The sequence below is a fragment of the Entelurus aequoreus genome, linkage group LG05 (genome assembly GCF_033978785.1).
Source record: "Entelurus aequoreus isolate RoL-2023_Sb linkage group LG05, RoL_Eaeq_v1.1, whole genome shotgun sequence".
NCBI lineage: Eukaryota > Metazoa > Chordata > Actinopteri > Syngnathiformes > Syngnathidae > Entelurus > Entelurus aequoreus.
The window spans coordinates 10,697,242-10,714,741 of record NC_084735.1 but is presented as its reverse complement, the minus strand read 5'-3'; the positions used below and the strand labels follow the sequence as shown (position 1 = coordinate 10,714,741).

Sequence of the window (17,500 nt, the reverse complement as noted above, 5' to 3'; positions counted from 1 at the left end):
GGGGGGGGCTATGTGGGGCTCCAATTACTTCACATCAAATATTCAGCTTTGAAATCATGTTGGGGGGGGGAAATATTGCATATTTTGTTGGCCATGAAAACGTTTTCTTTGACAAAAAGAGCATAAAACAAAAACAGACAAAAAAATTAATAAAAACTTTTAATCCATAGATAATGGATGGGTGTGAAGTGGCTCTAGAGACTTAAGTCTTATTTTTAACACTTTTATGAGTTGGGACTTTTAGAGACCCCAAAATGTAAATTTTTTCCACTGTTATTGCTAAAAAATAATTATTACTACTATTATACTAGTTACGGTAATAATTATTGATAGTTATTGACTTATTAACGGCTCCAATGACTTCACATCAAATATTCAGCTTTGAAATATTTTTGGGAGGAAAATATTGCATATTTTGTGTCTTTGCTATAAAAAAAACATTTACTTTGACAAAAAGACCAAAAAAAAGCTTCTAATCTATGGATAATCAATAGGTGTGAAGTGGCTCTAGAGACTTAAGTCTTATTTTTAACACTTTTATGAGTTGGGACTTTTTTCAACTGTTATTGCTCAAAAAATAAGTATTACTACTGTAATACTAGTTAATTATTATTGATAATTATTGACCTATTTAAGGCTTCAATTACTTCAAATATTCCACTTAGAATTTTTGGGGGTAAAATATTGCATATTTTGTGTTTTTGCCATGAAAACGTTTTCTTTGACAAAAAGAGCATAAAACAAAAACAGACAAAAAAATTACTAAAAACTTTTAATCCATAGATAATGGATGGGTGTGAAGTGGCTCTAGAGACTTAAGTCTTATTTTTAACACTTTTATGAATTGGGACTTTTAGAGACCCCAAAATGTAAATTTTTTCCACTGTTATTGCTCAAAAATAATTATTACTACTATTATACTAGTTACGGTAATAATTATTGATAGTTATTGACTTATTTACGGCTCCAATGACTTCACATCAAATATTCAGCTTTGAAATATTTTTGGGAGGAAAATATTGCATATTTTGTGTCTTTGCTATAAAAAAACATTTACTTTGACAAAAAGAGCATTAAACAACACCAAAAAAAAAGCTTCTAATCTATGGATAATCAATAGGTGTGAAGTGGCTCTAGAGACTTAAGTCTTATTTTTAACACTTTTATGAGTTGGGACTTTTTTCAACTGTTATTGCTCAAAAAATAAGTATTACTACTGTAATACTAGTTAATTATTATTGAGAATTATTGACCTATTTAAGGCTTCGATTACTTCAAATATTCCACTTAGAATTTTGGGGGGTAAAATATTGCATATTTTGTGTTTTTGCCATGAAAACGTTTTCTTTGACAAAAAGAGCATAAAACAAAAACAGACAAAAAAATTACTAAAAACTTTTAATCCATAGATAATGGATGGGTGTGAAGTGGCTCTAGAGACTTAAGTCTTATTTTTAACACTTTTATGAGTTGGGACTTTTAGAGACCCCAAAATGTAAATTTTTTCCACTGTTATTGCTCAAAAATAATTATTACTACTATTATACTAGTTACGGTAATAATTATTGATAGTTATTGACTTATTTACGGCTCCAATGACTTCACATCAAATATTCAGCTTTGAAATATTTTTGGGAGGAAAATATTGCATATTTTGTGTCTTTGCTATAAAAAAACATTTACTTTGACAAAAAGAGCATTAAACAAGACCAAAAAAAAGCTTCTAATCTATGGATAATCAATAGGTGTGAAGTGGCTCTAGAGACTTAAGTCTTATTTTTAACACTTTTATGAGTTGGGACTTTTTTCAACTGTTATTGCTCAAAAAATAAGTATTACTACTGTAATACTAGTTAATTATTATTGATAATTATTCACCTATTTAAGGCTTCAATTACTTCAAATATTCCACTTTGAATTTTTGGGGGTAAAATATTGCATATTTTGTGTTTTTGCCATGAAAACGTTTTCTTTGACAAAAAGAGCATAAAACAAAACAAACAAAAAAATGAATAAAAACTTTTAATGGATGGATAATGGATAGGTGTGAAGTGGCTCTAGAGACTTAAAGGCCTACTTAAAGGAGATTTTCTTATTTAAACGGGGATAGCAGGTCCATTCTATGTGTCATACTTGATCATTTTGCGATATTGCCATATTTTTGCTGAAAGGATTTAGTAGAGAACATCGACGATAAAGTTTGCAACTTTTGGTCGCTGATAAAAAAAAAGCCTTGCCTGTACCGGAAGTAGCGTGACGTCACAGGTTGTGGAGCTCCTCACATCTGCACTGTCATGACTCGGTCTGTGGCGTGGTTGGTTCTCCAGTGGTGCAAATGAATTGGACCATATGTGGCGTGCAGGTGAGGACATGTTTAATATTTTAACTCAAAAGGGGATTAACAAAAAGCGCGCACAAAGGCGGAAGTACAAAACGTGGCTATGAAAATAAAACACTATAGCACAAAGGCAAAAAACTATGAACAGTAACAAAACTTACTTGACATGAGAAGAGGGGCATAAAAAAGAGCAGCATGGATCATGAGGGTGAACAGAGTGGCAGGAGTGTGATGTCGCCAGCACGAACAACAGAAACAGAAAAACTTATATAGTGACATGATCAGTGAAAACAGGTGCGTGACTCTAAACGTGAACAGGTGCGTGATATGACGATGTGAACCAGGTGAAACTAATGGTTGCTATGGTGACAAATAAAAGTGCACAAAAAGTCCAAAACCGAACATGACTAAAACAAAACATAATCACAGACATGACAGAGCCCCCCCTTACGGACAGATCCCAGATGTCCAAAACAAACAAAAGAAGGCAGTATCGAGAGTCATGGGAGGGCGGGAGGGGGACATGGCGGTGGGTCGCCAGGCCAGGTGTCCCCGAATCCACCGGGGCAGGATCAGGTGGCGGCGACGCGTAGACCGCAGCTGTACCTGACGAGGTGGGCGACCCGCGAATGACCATATCCATGGCCGACGAGGAGGTGGCCGCACTTGGCGTGGCGGCCGACCAGGTAGTGGCCACATCCGTGGCCGACGAGGAGGTCGGCGTACCTGGCGTGGCAGACGCCCATGGACTGGCCACATCCATGGCCGACGAGGTGGATGCGTCGTCATCGTGGCAGACGTGGAAATTGCAGATGAAGCAGGTGGCGAAGCTTGGCGTGGAACGTCGGGCGGCGAAGCTTGGTGTGGCACATCGGGCGGCGAAGCTTGGCGTGGCCATGGTTGGTCTTGGCATGGTTGGTCTTGGTCTTGGTCTTGGCATGGTTGGTCTTGGACTTGGTCTTGGACTTGGTCTTGGCATGGTTGGTCTTGGTCTTGGACTTGGCATGGTTGGTCTTAGACTTGGTCTTGGCATGGTTGGTCTTGGATTTGGTCTTGGCACTGGTTGGTCTTGGACTTGGTCTTGGGGGATCTTGGTCTTGGCTTGGACTTGGGGGATCTTGGTCTTGGCTTGGACTTGGGGGATCTTGGTCTTGGCTTGGACTTGGGGGATCTTGGTCTTGGCTTGGACTTGGGGGATCTTGGTCTTGGCTTGGACTTGGGGGATCTTGGTCTTGGCTTGAGGGGTCGCGTCGTGGAGCTGCGACTGGCGGCACTTGGCGTTGTGGAGCTGCGACTGGCGGCACTTGGCGTCGTGAAGCTGCGACTGGCGGCACTTGGCGTCGTGAAGCTGCAACTGGCGGCACTTGGCGTTGTGAAGCTGCGACTGGCAGCGCTTGGCGTGGAGCTGCGACTGGCGGCGCTTGGCGTGGAGCTGCGACTGGCGCCGCTTGGCGTGGAGCTGCGACTGGCGCCGCTTGGCGTGGAGCTGCGACTGGCGCCGCTGGGCGTGGTGGAACTTGACGTGGTGCAGGTAGAGGTGGCCTAGCTGGAGGCTGTGGCTTGGCATGGTGACGGACTGGTGGTGGCGGCCGTGCTGGAGGCTGTGGCTTGGCATGGTGACAGACTGGTGGTGGCGGCCGGGATGGAGGTTGCTGCCTGGTTGGGTACAGCTGAGCCACCCCACCAACACAGCTCCCAGCCCCAGCCCCCCCCCCCCCTCCCCCTCAAGGAGCGGATACCAGACGCGCTCCCTGCGGTCTGGCATCTTCTTTAGGGGTGGGTGGAGGGAGGTCAGGAGGGGGGCAGAATCCTCCCCTCCAAACTGTCCAAAAAGTCTTTCCTACCCCCCCACCTGGGCTTTTGTGGGTGGAAAAAAAAAGAAAAGTTTTTTGACTTGGGCGTGACTTGAGTCCTGAGGGGCAGGGCATGAAAACTGGGTGACTGTGATTGACATGCTCTTATTTCTAAAAACATGTTTAGTGCTCTATCTAGGACTTAGAGTCTTTTGCTGGGGGCGGGTGATCAAAAGAAAAAGAGTTCAGAAAAAAAATTCCTGGTCTGTGATGTCATCCTGGGGAAGCCGGGCAGGCTGCGGCCCATTTCCGCCCGGAGGGGTAGGAGCTTGCAGGAGCGCCGCGTTCTGTCCGCTCACTTTCCCTGACGTTCTTGGTCTGGAGCGGCGCTTCCGGGACAGGGATGACGCGCCAACGTCCCCGGGCCAAACGGAGCTGATCGGCACCAGTTTGCCGGTCGGACCCCACATGAGGTCCTTGCGCTCCATGGGGGAATAGCGAAGTGTCTCGGCTTCCATGGCGCGCAGGACCTCCCACGTTCCTTCGTCCAAACTTGCTGGAGAACTTTTTTGCTGGCGACATCTGTCATGACTCGGTCTGTGGCGTGGTTGGTTCTCCAGTGGTGCAAATGAATTGGACCATACGTGGCGTGCAGGTGAGGACATGTTTAATATTTTAACTCAAAAGGGGATTAACAAAAAGCGCGCACAAAGGCGGAAGTACAAAACGTGGCTATGAAAATAAAACACTATAGCACAAAGGCAAAAAACTATGAACAATAACAAAACTTACTTGACATGAGAAGAGGGGCATAAAAAAGAGCAGCATGGATCATGAGGGTGAACAGAGTGACAGGAGTGTGATGTCGCTAGCACGAACAACAGAAACACAAAAACTTATATAGTGACATGATCAGTGAAAACAGGTGCGTGACTCTAAACGTGAACAGGTGCGTGACATGACGATGTGAACCAGGTGAAACTAATGGTTGCTATGGTGACAAATAAAAGTGCACAAAAAGTCCAAAACCAAAACCGAACATGACTAAAACAAAACATAATCGCAGACATGACACTGCACATTGTTTACAACCATGGCCACAAGCAGCGAGAGCGATTCGGACCGAGAAAGCGACGATTACCCCATTAATTTGAGCGAGGATGAAAGATTCGTGGATGAGGAAAGTGAGAGTGAAGGACTAGAGGGCAGTGGAAGCGATTCAGATAGGGAAGATGCTGTGAGAGGCGGGTGGGACCTGATATTCAGCTGGGAATGACTAAAACAGTAAATAAACACAAGATATATATATACTCTATTAGCCACAACACAACCAGGCTTATATTTAATATGCCACATAACAATCACCTCCCCCCTCCCGTCCATATAACCCACCAATACAACTCAAACACCCGCACAACACACTCAATCCCACAGCCCAAAGTACCATTCACCTCTACAAAGTTCATACAGCACATATATTTCCCCAAAGTTACGTACGTGACATGCACATAGCGGCACGCACGTACGGGCAAGCGATCAAATGTTTGGAAGCCGCAGCTCATGCGTTCTCACGGTAGCACGTCTGCTATCCAACTCAAAGTCCTCCTGGTAAGAGTCTCTGTTGTCCCAGTTCTCCACAGGCCAATGGTAAAGCTTATTTATACACCTATAGTGATCACAGAGACAGCTTGTTTTTGTGTTACTGTATATATTTGTTTCTCTGAAAAATCCCACTTAATATACTTTGGGTAACAACAGTCAATATTTATTTATTTTATTTTATTTTTTTAGGTGGGTAACAGTCAATATTTATTTATTTATTAGATTTTATTTTTTTTATTATACAATAAAAGTGAGCTTTTGTTAAACCAAATATTGGGTGTTTTTTTTTCATATACAACAACCTATCTGGACTCGATAAGAGAATCGATAAGGAATCGGTTCGATAAAAGGATTCGATAATAGGCTCGAACTCGATAATTCCTTATCAAACATCATCCCTAGTGGTCGCTAGTAGTGGCTTTCAGTAGGCCTTTAAGTCTTATTTTTAACACTTTTATAAGTTGGCCTTTTTAAAGACCCCAAAATTTAATTTTTTTCAACTGTTATTGCTTAAAAAATAATTATTACTACTATAATACTAGTTGATTATTATTGATAATTATTGACCTATTTAAGGCTTCAATTACTTCAAATATTCTACTTAGAATTTTTGCGGGAAAATATTGCATATTTTGTGTTTTTGCCATGAAAATGTTTTCTATGACAAAAAGAGCATAAAACAAAAACAAAAAAAAGCTTCTAATCTATCGATAATGGATAGGTGTGAAGTGACTGTAGAGACTTAAGTCTTATTTTTAACACTTTTATGAGTTGGCCTTTTTAAAGACCCAAACATTTTATTTTTTTCAACTGTTATTGCTCAAAAAATAATTATTACTACTATAATACTAGTTGATAATTATTGATAATTATTGACTTATTTAAGGCTTCAATTACTTCAAATATTCCACTTAGAATTTTTTTGGGGGAAATATTGCATATTTTGTGTTTTTGCCATTAAAACGTTTTCTTTGACAAAAAGAGCATCAAAACAAAAACAAAAAAATAAATAGAACATTTTAATCCATGGATAATGGAGAGGTGTGAAGTGACTCTTGACTTAAGTCTTATTTTTAACACTTTTATGAGTTGAGCCTTTCGGAGCCCCAAACATTTTATTTTTTCAACTGTTATTGCTCAAAAAATAATTATTACTTCTATAATACTAGTTCATTATTATTGATAATTATTGACTTATTTACGGCTCCAATGACTTCACAACAAATTTTCAGCTTTGAAATATTTTTGGGAGGAAAATATTGCATATTTTGTGTGTTTGCTATAAAAAACGTTTGCTTTGACAAAAAAAGCATAAAACAAAACAGACAAAAAATAAATAAAAACTTTTAAAGGATGGATAATCAATAGGTGTGAAGTGGCTCTAGATACTTAAGTCTTATTTTTAACACTTTTATGAGTTGGCCTTTTTAAAGACCCCCCAAAATTTTTTTTTTTCAACTGTTATTGCTTAAAAAATAATTATTACTACTATAATACTAGTTGATTATTATTGATAATTATTGACCTATTTAAGGCTTCAATTACTTCAAATATTCTACTTAGAATTTTTGCGGGAAAATATTGCATATTTTGTGTTTTTGCCATGAAAATGTTTTCTATGACAAAAAGAGCATAAAACAAAAACAAAAAAAAGCTTCTAATCTATCGATAATGGATAGATGTGAAGTGACTCTAGAGACTTAAGTCTTATTTTTAACACTTTTATGAGTTGGCCTTTTTAAAGACCCAAACATTTTATTTTTTTCAACTGTTATTGCTCAAAAAATAATTATTACTACTATAATACTAGTTGATAATTATTGATAATTATTGACTTATTTAAGGCTTCAATTACTTCAAATATTCCACTTAGAATTTTTGGGGGGGAAATATTGCATATTTTGTGTTTTTGCCATTAAAACGTTTTCTTTGACAAAAAGAGCATCAAAACAAAAACAAAAAAATAAATAGAACATTTTAATCCATGGATAATGGAGAGGTGTGAAGTGACTCTTGACTTAAGTCTTATTTTTAACACTTTTATGAGTTGAGCCTTTCAGAGCCCCAAACATTTTATTTTTTCAACTATTATTGCTCAAAAAATAATTATTACTTCTATAATACTAGTTCATTATTATTGATAATTATTGACTTATTTACGGCTCCAATGACTTCACAACAAAGTTTCAGCTTTGAAATATTTTTGGGAGGAAAATATTGCATATTTTGTGTGTTTGCTATAAAAAACGTTTACTTTGACAAAAAAAGCATAAAACAAAACAGACAAAAAATAAATAAAAACTTTTAAAGGATGGATAATCAATAGGTGTGAAGTGACTCTAGAGACTTAAGTCTTATTTTTAACACTCTTATGAGTTGGCCTTTTTAAAGACCCCAAAATTTAATTTTTTTCAACTGTTATTGCTTAAAAAATAATTATTACTACTATAATACTAGTTGATTATTATTGATAATTATTGACCTATTTAAAGCTTCAATTACTTCAAATATTCTACTTAGAATTTTTGCGAGAAGATATTGCATATTTTGTGTTTTTGCCATGAAAATGTTTTCTATGACAAAAAGAGCATAAAACAAAAACAAAAAAAAGCTTCTAATCTATCGATAATGGATAGTTGTGAAGTGACTCTAGAGACTTAAGTCTTATTTTTAACACTTTTATGAGTTGGCCTTTTTAAAGACCCAAAAATTTAATTTTTTTCAACTGTTATTGCTTAAAAAATAATTATTACTACTATAATACTAGTTGATAATTATTGATAATTATTGACTTATTTAAGGCTTCAATTACTTCAAATATTCCACTTAGAATTTTTGGGGGGGAAATATTGCATATTTTGTGTTTTTGCCATTAAAACGTTTTCTTTGACAAAAAGAGCATCAAAACAAAAACAAAAAAATAAATAGAACATTTTAATCCATGGATAATGGAGAGGTGTGAAGTGACTCTTGACTTAAGTCTTATTTTTAACACTTTTATGAGTTGAGCCTTTCGGAGCCCCAAACATTTTATTTTTTCAACTGTTATTGCTCAAAAAATAATTATTACTTCTATAATACTAGTTCATTATTATTGATAATTATTGACTTATTTACGGCTCCAATGACTTCACAACAAATTTTCAGCTTTGAAATATTTTTGGGAGGAAAATATTGCATATTTTGTGTGTTTGCTATAAAAACGTTTACTTTGACAAAAAAAGCATAAAACAAAACAGAAAAAAAATAAATAAAAACTTTTAAAGGATGGATAATCAATAGGTGTGAAGTGGCTCTAGAGACTTAAGTCTTATTTTTAACACTTTTATGAGTTGGCCTTTTTAAAGACCCAAAAATTAAAAAATTTTCAACTGTTATTGCTTAAAAAATAAGTATTACTACTATAATACTAGTTGATTATTATTGATAATTATTGACCTATTCAAGGCTTCAATTACTTCAAATATTCTACTTAGAATTTTTGCGAGAAAATATTGCATATTTTGTGTTTTTGCCATGAAAATGTTTTCTATGACAAAAAGAGCATAAAACAAAAACAAAAAAAAGCTTCTAATCTATCGATAATGGATAGGTGTGAAGTGACTCTAGAGACTTAAGTCTTATTTTTAACACTTTTATGAGTTGGCCTTTTTAAACACCCAAAAATTTAATTTTTTTCAACTGTTATTGCTTAAAAAATAATTATTACTACTATAATACTAGTTGATTATTATTGATAATTATTGACCTATTTAAGGCTTCAATTACTTCAAATATTCTACTTAGAATTTTTGCGAGAAAATATTGCATATTTTGTGTTTTTGCCATGAAAATGTTTTCTATGACAAAAAGAGCATAAAACAAAAACAAAAAAAAGCTTCTAATCTATCGATAATGGATAGGTGTGAAGTGACTCTAGAGACTTAAGTCTTATTTTTAACACTTTTATGAGTTGGCCTTTTTAAAGACCCAAACATTTTATTTTTTTCAACTGTTATTGCTCAAAAAATAATTATTACTACTATAATACTAGTTGATAATTATTGATAATTATTGACTTATTTAAGGCTTCAATTACTTCAAATATTCCACTTAGAATTTTTTTGGGGGAAATATTGCATATTTTGTGTTTTTGCCATTAAAACGTTTTCTTTGACAAAAAGAGCATCAAAACAAAAACAAAAAAATAAATAGAACATGTTAATCCATGGATAATGGAGAGGTGTGAAGTGACTCTTGACTTAAGTCTTATTTTTAACACTTTTATGAGTTGAGCCTTTCGGAGCCCCAAACATTTTATTTTTTCAACTGTTATTGCTCAAAAAATAATTATTACTTCTATAATACTAGTTCATTATTATTGATAATTATTGACTTATTTACGGCTCCAATGACTTCACAACAAATTTTCAGCTTTGAAATATTTTTGGGAGGAAAATATTGCATATTTTGTGTGTTTGCTATAAAAAACGTTTACTTTGACAAAAAAAGCATAAAACAAAACAGACAAAAAATAAATAAAAACTTTTAAAGGATGGATAATCAATAGGTGTGAAGTGGCTCTAGAGACTTAAGTCTTATTTTTAACACTTTTATGAGTTGGCCTTTTTAAAGACCCCCCAAAAAAAAAAAAATTCAACTGTTATTGCTTAAAAAATAATTATTACTACTATAATACTAGTTGATTATTATTGATAATTATTGACCTATTTAAGGCTTCAATTACTTCAAATATTCTACTTAGAATTTTTGCGAGAAAATATTGCATATTTTGTGTTTTTGCCATGAAAATGTTTTCTATGACAAAAAGAGCATAAAACAAAAACAAAAAAAAGCTTCTAATCTATCGATAATGGATAGGTGTGAAGTGACTCTAGAGACTTAAGTCTTATTTTTAACACTTTTATGAGTTGGCCTTTTTAAAGACCCAAAAATTTAATTTTTTTCAACTGTTATTGCTTAAAAAATAATTATTACTACTATAATACTAGTTGATTATTATTGATAATTATTGACCTATTTAAGGCTTCAATTACTTCAAATATTCCACTTGGAATTTTTGGGGGGGAAATATTGCATATTATGTGTTTTTGCCATTAAAACGTTTTCTTTGACAAAAAGAGCATCAAAACAAAAACAAAAAAATAAATATAACATTTTAATCCATGGATAATGGAGAGGTGTGAAGTGACTCTTGACTTAAGTCTTATTTTTAACACTTTTATGAGTTGAGCCTTTCGGAGCCCCAAACATTTTATTTTTTCAACTGTTATTGCTCAAAAAATAATTATTACTTCTATAATACTAGTTCATTATTATTGCTAATTATTGACTTATTTACGGCTCCAATGACTTCACAACAAATTTTCAGCTTTGAAATATTTTTGGGAGGAAAATATTGCATATTTTGTGTGTTTGCTATAAAAAAACGTTTACTTTGACAAAAAAAGCATAAAACAAAACAGACAAAAAATAAATAAAAACTTTTAAAGGATGGATAATCAATAGGTGTGAAGTGGCTCTAGAGACTTAAGTCTTATTTTTAACACTTTTATGAGTTGGCCTTTTTAAAGACCCCCCCAAAAAAAATTTTTTCAACTGTTATTGCTTAAAAAATAATTATTACTACTATAATACTAGTTGATTATTATTGATAATTATTGACCTATTTAAGGCTTCAATTACTTCAAATATTCTACTTAGAATTTTTGCGGGAAAATATTGCATATTTTGTGTTTTTGCCATGAAAATGTTTTCTATGACAAAAAGAGCATAAAACAAAAACAAAAAAAAGCTTCTAATCTATCGATAATGGATAGGTGTGAAGTGACTCTAGAGACTTAAGTCTTATTTTTAACACTTTTATGAGTTGGCCTTTTTAAAGACCCAAACATTTAATTTTTTTCAACTGTTATTGCTCAAAAAATAATTATTACTACTATAATACTAGTTGATAATTATTGATAATTATTGACTTATTTAAGGCTTCAATTACTTCAAATATTCCACTTGGAATTTTTGGGGGGGAAATATTGCATATTTTGTGTTTTTGCCATTAAAACGTTTTCTTTGACAAAAAGAGCATCAAAACAAAAACAAAAAAATAAATAGAACATTTTAATCCATGGATAATGGAGAGGTGTGAAGTGACTCTTGACTTAAGTCTTATTTTTAACACTTTTATGAGTTGAGCCTTTCGGAGCCCCAAACATTTTATTTTTTCAACTGTTATTGCTCAAAAAATAATTATTACTTCTATAATACTAGTTCATTATTATTGATAATTATTGACTTATTTACGGCTCCAATGACTTCACAACAAATTTTCAGCTTTGAAATATTTTTGGGAGGAAAATATTGCATATTTTGTGTGTTTGCTATAAAAAACGTTTACTTTGACAAAAAAAGCATAAAACAAAACAGACAAAAAATAAATAAAAACTTTTAAAGGATGGATAATCAATAGGTGTGAAGTGGCTCTAGAGACTTAAGTCTTATTTTTAACACTTTTATGAGTTGGCCTTTTTAAAGACCCCCCAAAAAAAAAAAAATTCAACTGTTATTGCTTAAAAAATAATTATTACTACTATAATACTAGTTGATTATTATTGATAATTATTGACCTATTTAAGGCTTCAATTACTTCAAATATTCTACTTAGAATTTTTGCGAGAAAATATTGCATATTTTGTGTTTTTGCCATGAAAATGTTTTCTATGACAAAAAGAGCATAAAACAAAAACAAAAAAAAGCTTCTAATCTATCGATAATGGATAGGTGTGAAGTGACTCTAGAGACTTAAGTCTTATTTTTAACACTTTTATGAGTTGGCCTTTTTAAAGACCCAAAAATTTAATTTTTTTCAACTGTTATTGCTTAAAAAATAATTATTACTACTATAATACTAGTTGATTATTATTGATAATTATTGACCTATTTAAGGCTTCAATTACTTCAAATATTCCACTTGGAATTTTTGGGGGGGAAATATTGCATATTATGTGTTTTTGCCATTAAAACGTTTTCTTTGACAAAAAGAGCATCAAAACAAAAACAAAAAAATAAATATAACATTTTAATCCATGGATAATGGAGAGGTGTGAAGTGACTCTTGACTTAAGTCTTATTTTTAACACTTTTATGAGTTGAGCCTTTCGGAGCCCCAAACATTTTATTTTTTCAACTGTTATTGCTCAAAAAATAATTATTACTTCTATAATACTAGTTCATTATTATTGCTAATTATTGACTTATTTACGGCTCCAATGACTTCACAACAAATTTTCAGCTTTGAAATATTTTTGGGAGGAAAATATTGCATATTTTGTGTGTTTGCTATAAAAAAACGTTTACTTTGACAAAAAAAGCATAAAACAAAACAGACAAAAAATAAATAAAAACTTTTAAAGGATGGATAATCAATAGGTGTGAAGTGGCTCTAGAGACTTAAGTCTTATTTTTAACACTTTTATGAGTTGGCCTTTTTAAAGACCCCCCCAAAAAAAATTTTTTCAACTGTTATTGCTTAAAAAATAATTATTACTACTATAATACTAGTTGATTATTATTGATAATTATTGACCTATTTAAGGCTTCAATTACTTCAAATATTCTACTTAGAATTTTTGCGGGAAAATATTGCATATTTTGTGTTTTTGCCATGAAAATGTTTTCTATGACAAAAAGAGCATAAAACAAAAACAAAAAAAAGCTTCTAATCTATCGATAATGGATAGGTGTGAAGTGACTCTAGAGACTTAAGTCTTATTTTTAACACTTTTATGAGTTGGCCTTTTTAAAGACCCAAACATTTAATTTTTTTCAACTGTTATTGCTCAAAAAATAATTATTACTACTATAATACTAGTTGATAATTATTGATAATTATTGACTTATTTAAGGCTTCAATTACTTCAAATATTCCACTTGGAATTTTTGGGGGGGAAATATTGCATATTTTGTGTTTTTGCCATTAAAACGTTTTCTTTGACAAAAAGAGCATCAAAACAAAAACAAAAAAATAAATAGAACATTTTAATCCATGGATAATGGAGAGGTGTGAAGTGACTCTTGACTTAAGTCTTATTTTTAACACTTTTATGAGTTGAGCCTTTCGGAGCCCCAAACATTTTATTTTTTCAACTGTTATTGCTCAAAAAATAATTATTACTTCTATAATACTAGTTCATTATTATTGATAATTATTGACTTATTTACGGCTCCAATGACTTCACAACAAATTTTCAGCTTTGAAATATTTTTGGGAGGAAAATATTGCATATTTTGTGTGTTTGCTATAAAAAACGTTTACTTTGACAAAAAAAGCATAAAACAAAACAGACAAAAAATAAATAAAAACTTTTAAAGGATGGATAATCAATAGGTGTGAAGTGGCTCTAGAGACTTAAGTCTTATTTTTAACACTTTTATGAGTTGGCCTTTTTAAAGACCCCCCAAAAAAAAAAAAATTCAACTGTTATTGCTTAAAAAATAATTATTACTACTATAATACTAGTTGATTATTATTGATAATTATTGACCTATTTAAGGCTTCAATTACTTCAAATATTCTACTTAGAATTTTTGCGAGAAAATATTGCATATTTTGTGTTTTTGCCATGAAAATGTTTTCTATGACAAAAAGAGCATAAAACAAAAACAAAAAAAAGCTTCTAATCTATCGATAATGGATAGGTGTGAAGTGACTCTAGAGACTTAAGTCTTATTTTTAACACTTTTATGAGTTGGCCTTTTTAAAGACCCAAAAATTTAATTTTTTTCAACTGTTATTGCTTAAAAAATAATTATTACTACTATAATACTAGTTGATTATTATTGATAATTATTGACCTATTTAAGGCTTCAATTACTTCAAATATTCCACTTGGAATTTTTGGGGGGGAAATATTGCATATTATGTGTTTTTGCCATTAAAACGTTTTCTTTGACAAAAAGAGCATCAAAACAAAAACAAAAAAATAAATATAACATTTTAATCCATGGATAATGGAGAGGTGTGAAGTGACTCTTGACTTAAGTCTTATTTTTAACACTTTTATGAGTTGAGCCTTTCGGAGCCCCAAACATTTTATTTTTTCAACTGTTATTGCTCAAAAAATAATTATTACTTCTATAATACTAGTTCATTATTATTGCTAATTATTGACTTATTTACGGCTCCAATGACTTCACAACAAATTTTCAGCTTTGAAATATTTTTGGGAGGAAAATATTGCATATTTTGTGTGTTTGCTATAAAAAAACGTTTACTTTGACAAAAAAAGCATAAAACAAAACAGACAAAAAATAAATAAAAACTTTTAAAGGATGGATAATCAATAGGTGTGAAGTGGCTCTAGAGACTTAAGTCTTATTTTTAACACTTTTATGAGTTGGCCTTTTTAAAGACCCCCCCAAAAAAAATTTTTTCAACTGTTATTGCTTAAAAAATAATTATTACTACTATAATACTAGTTGATTATTATTGATAATTATTGACCTATTTAAGGCTTCAATTACTTCAAATATTCTACTTAGAATTTTTGCGGGAAAATATTGCATATTTTGTGTTTTTGCCATGAAAATGTTTTCTATGACAAAAAGAGCATAAAACAAAAACAAAAAAAAGCTTCTAATCTATCGATAATGGATAGGTGTGAAGTGACTCTAGAGACTTAAGTCTTATTTTTAACACTTTTATGAGTTGGCCTTTTTAAAGACCCAAACATTTAATTTTTTTCAACTGTTATTGCTCAAAAAATAATTATTACTACTATAATACTAGTTGATAATTATTGATAATTATTGACTTATTTAAGGCTTCAATTACTTCAAATATTCCACTTGGAATTTTTGGGGGGGAAATATTGCATATTTTGTGTTTTTGCCATTAAAACGTTTTCTTTGACAAAAAGAGCATCAAAACAAAAACAAAAAAATAAATAGAACATTTTAATCCATGGATAATGGAGAGGTGTGAAGTGACTCTTGACTTAAGTCTTATTTTTAACACTTTTATGAGTTGAGCCTTTCGGAGCCCCAAACATTTTATTTTTTCAACTGTTATTGCTCAAAAAATAATTATTACTTCTATAATACTAGTTCATTATTATTGATAATTATTGACTTATTTACGGCTCCAATGACTTCACAACAAATTTTCAGCTTTGAAATATTCTTGGGAGGAAAATATTGCATATTTTGTGTGTTTGCTATAAAAAACGTTTATTTTGACAAAAAAAGCATAAAACAAAACAGACAAAAAATAAATAAAAACTTTTAAAGGATGGATAATCAATAGGTGTGAAGTGGCTCTAGAGACTTAAGTCTTATTTTTAACACTTTATGAGTTAGGACTTTTAGAGACCCAAACATTTTTTTTCAACTGTTACTGCCCAAACATAATTATTACTACTATAATACGAGTTCATAATTATTGATAATTATTGACTTATTCAATCAAATCAAATCAACTTTATTTATAAAGCACATTTAAAATGTACCACAGGGGTAGTACAATGTGCTGTACAATGGGCAGGTTAAAAGATAATACGAGAACCGAGCAAACACAACACAACACAAACAGAACACGATAAAAAATAAATAATAAATAAAATATAAAAACATAAAAACAGGTTCACAGCAGGTGTATTATGGGGCGCCATTGCAGGATGGATATCAGTCAGTGTTAAAAGCCATGGAATAAAAGTATGTTTTTAAGAGAGATTTAAAAACAGGAAGAGAGGAGGCTTGTCTAACACTAAGAGGTAGGTCGTTCCAGAGCTTGGGAGCAGCAGCAGCGAAAGCTCTGTCACCTCTAAGCTTCCATTACTTCAAATATTCCTCTTAGAATTTTGGGGGGGGGGAAATATTCCATATTTTTGTTTTTGCCATGAAAAAAACTTTTGTTTTTGACAAAAAATGCTTTTTTTTAAACACCTGGACAGATCGACCTGAAGTTGATTTACGGATTTCAACAATAAATATTTTTTTAAAAATGTACACACGACTTGTTTTTAACATTTTTATGACTGAGATCCTTCCGGGTCCCCAGACCGAACTTGAGGGAGCTCTAAAGGTTCAAACAAATCTATATTTTGTATTGCTTTTGCAAATGGAAAAATATCAAAATGGCCCCCGATTGCTTTATTTTTGGGTGTAAAAAGTGAGGACCCCCCGTGTGTGTTGTCCAATATTCATGTGAAACAAACTCTTTTCTGGCTTTGAGTGGACAACTGCGGAGCGTACCCGCGCCTTTCCAACGGTGACGTGGTGAGAAAGCGGGACATGTCCCTCAAGTACGCCTGCAACTCTTTCTACAAGCGGGTGGGTCCTGAGATTGTGGTGTGCTACGACGACGGCACTTGGTCAAAAGTACCCACTTGCAAAGGCAAGAGTCACTTCAAATAAAACACCTGTACGGGGGGGGAAAACACTGACCAAAATGATTGATCGTTGTGATCCATTCTTGGTTTTCTGCAGAAGCCTTTTGTGAAGTGGACCTGGACCAGTACGCAAACTACAACATTCAAGAATCTGGGACAATAATCCTCAAAGACCGAGAGAGCAGGGAGGTTCCGTGTGTGTGGAGATACTACACCAGCCGGATTCTGTGCACACAGGGGAGCGTTAGTGTCACCAAGTGTAAGTACATACCCTAAGTCAGTGTTTTTCAACCACACTAGGTGCCGTGAGATACAGTCTGGTGTGCCGTGGGAGATTATCTAGTTTCACCTATTTGGGTTAAAGATATGTTTTGCAAACCAGT

General features: G+C 33.3%; 1 protein-coding gene across 1 annotated transcript in view; it reads left to right on the top strand.

Annotated features, from left to right (window-relative positions):
• Window positions 1-17,500, top strand: part of LOC133649529 (complement factor H-like) — a 28,407-nt gene that overhangs the window by 9,342 nt on the left and 1,565 nt on the right. The window contains exons 6-7 of the mRNA XM_062046118.1: window positions 16,961-17,122; window positions 17,215-17,376. Of these exons, the coding sequence (XP_061902102.1) occupies window positions 16,961-17,122; window positions 17,215-17,376 (324 nt within the window). The remainder of the gene's footprint in view (window positions 1-16,960; window positions 17,123-17,214; window positions 17,377-17,500) is intronic.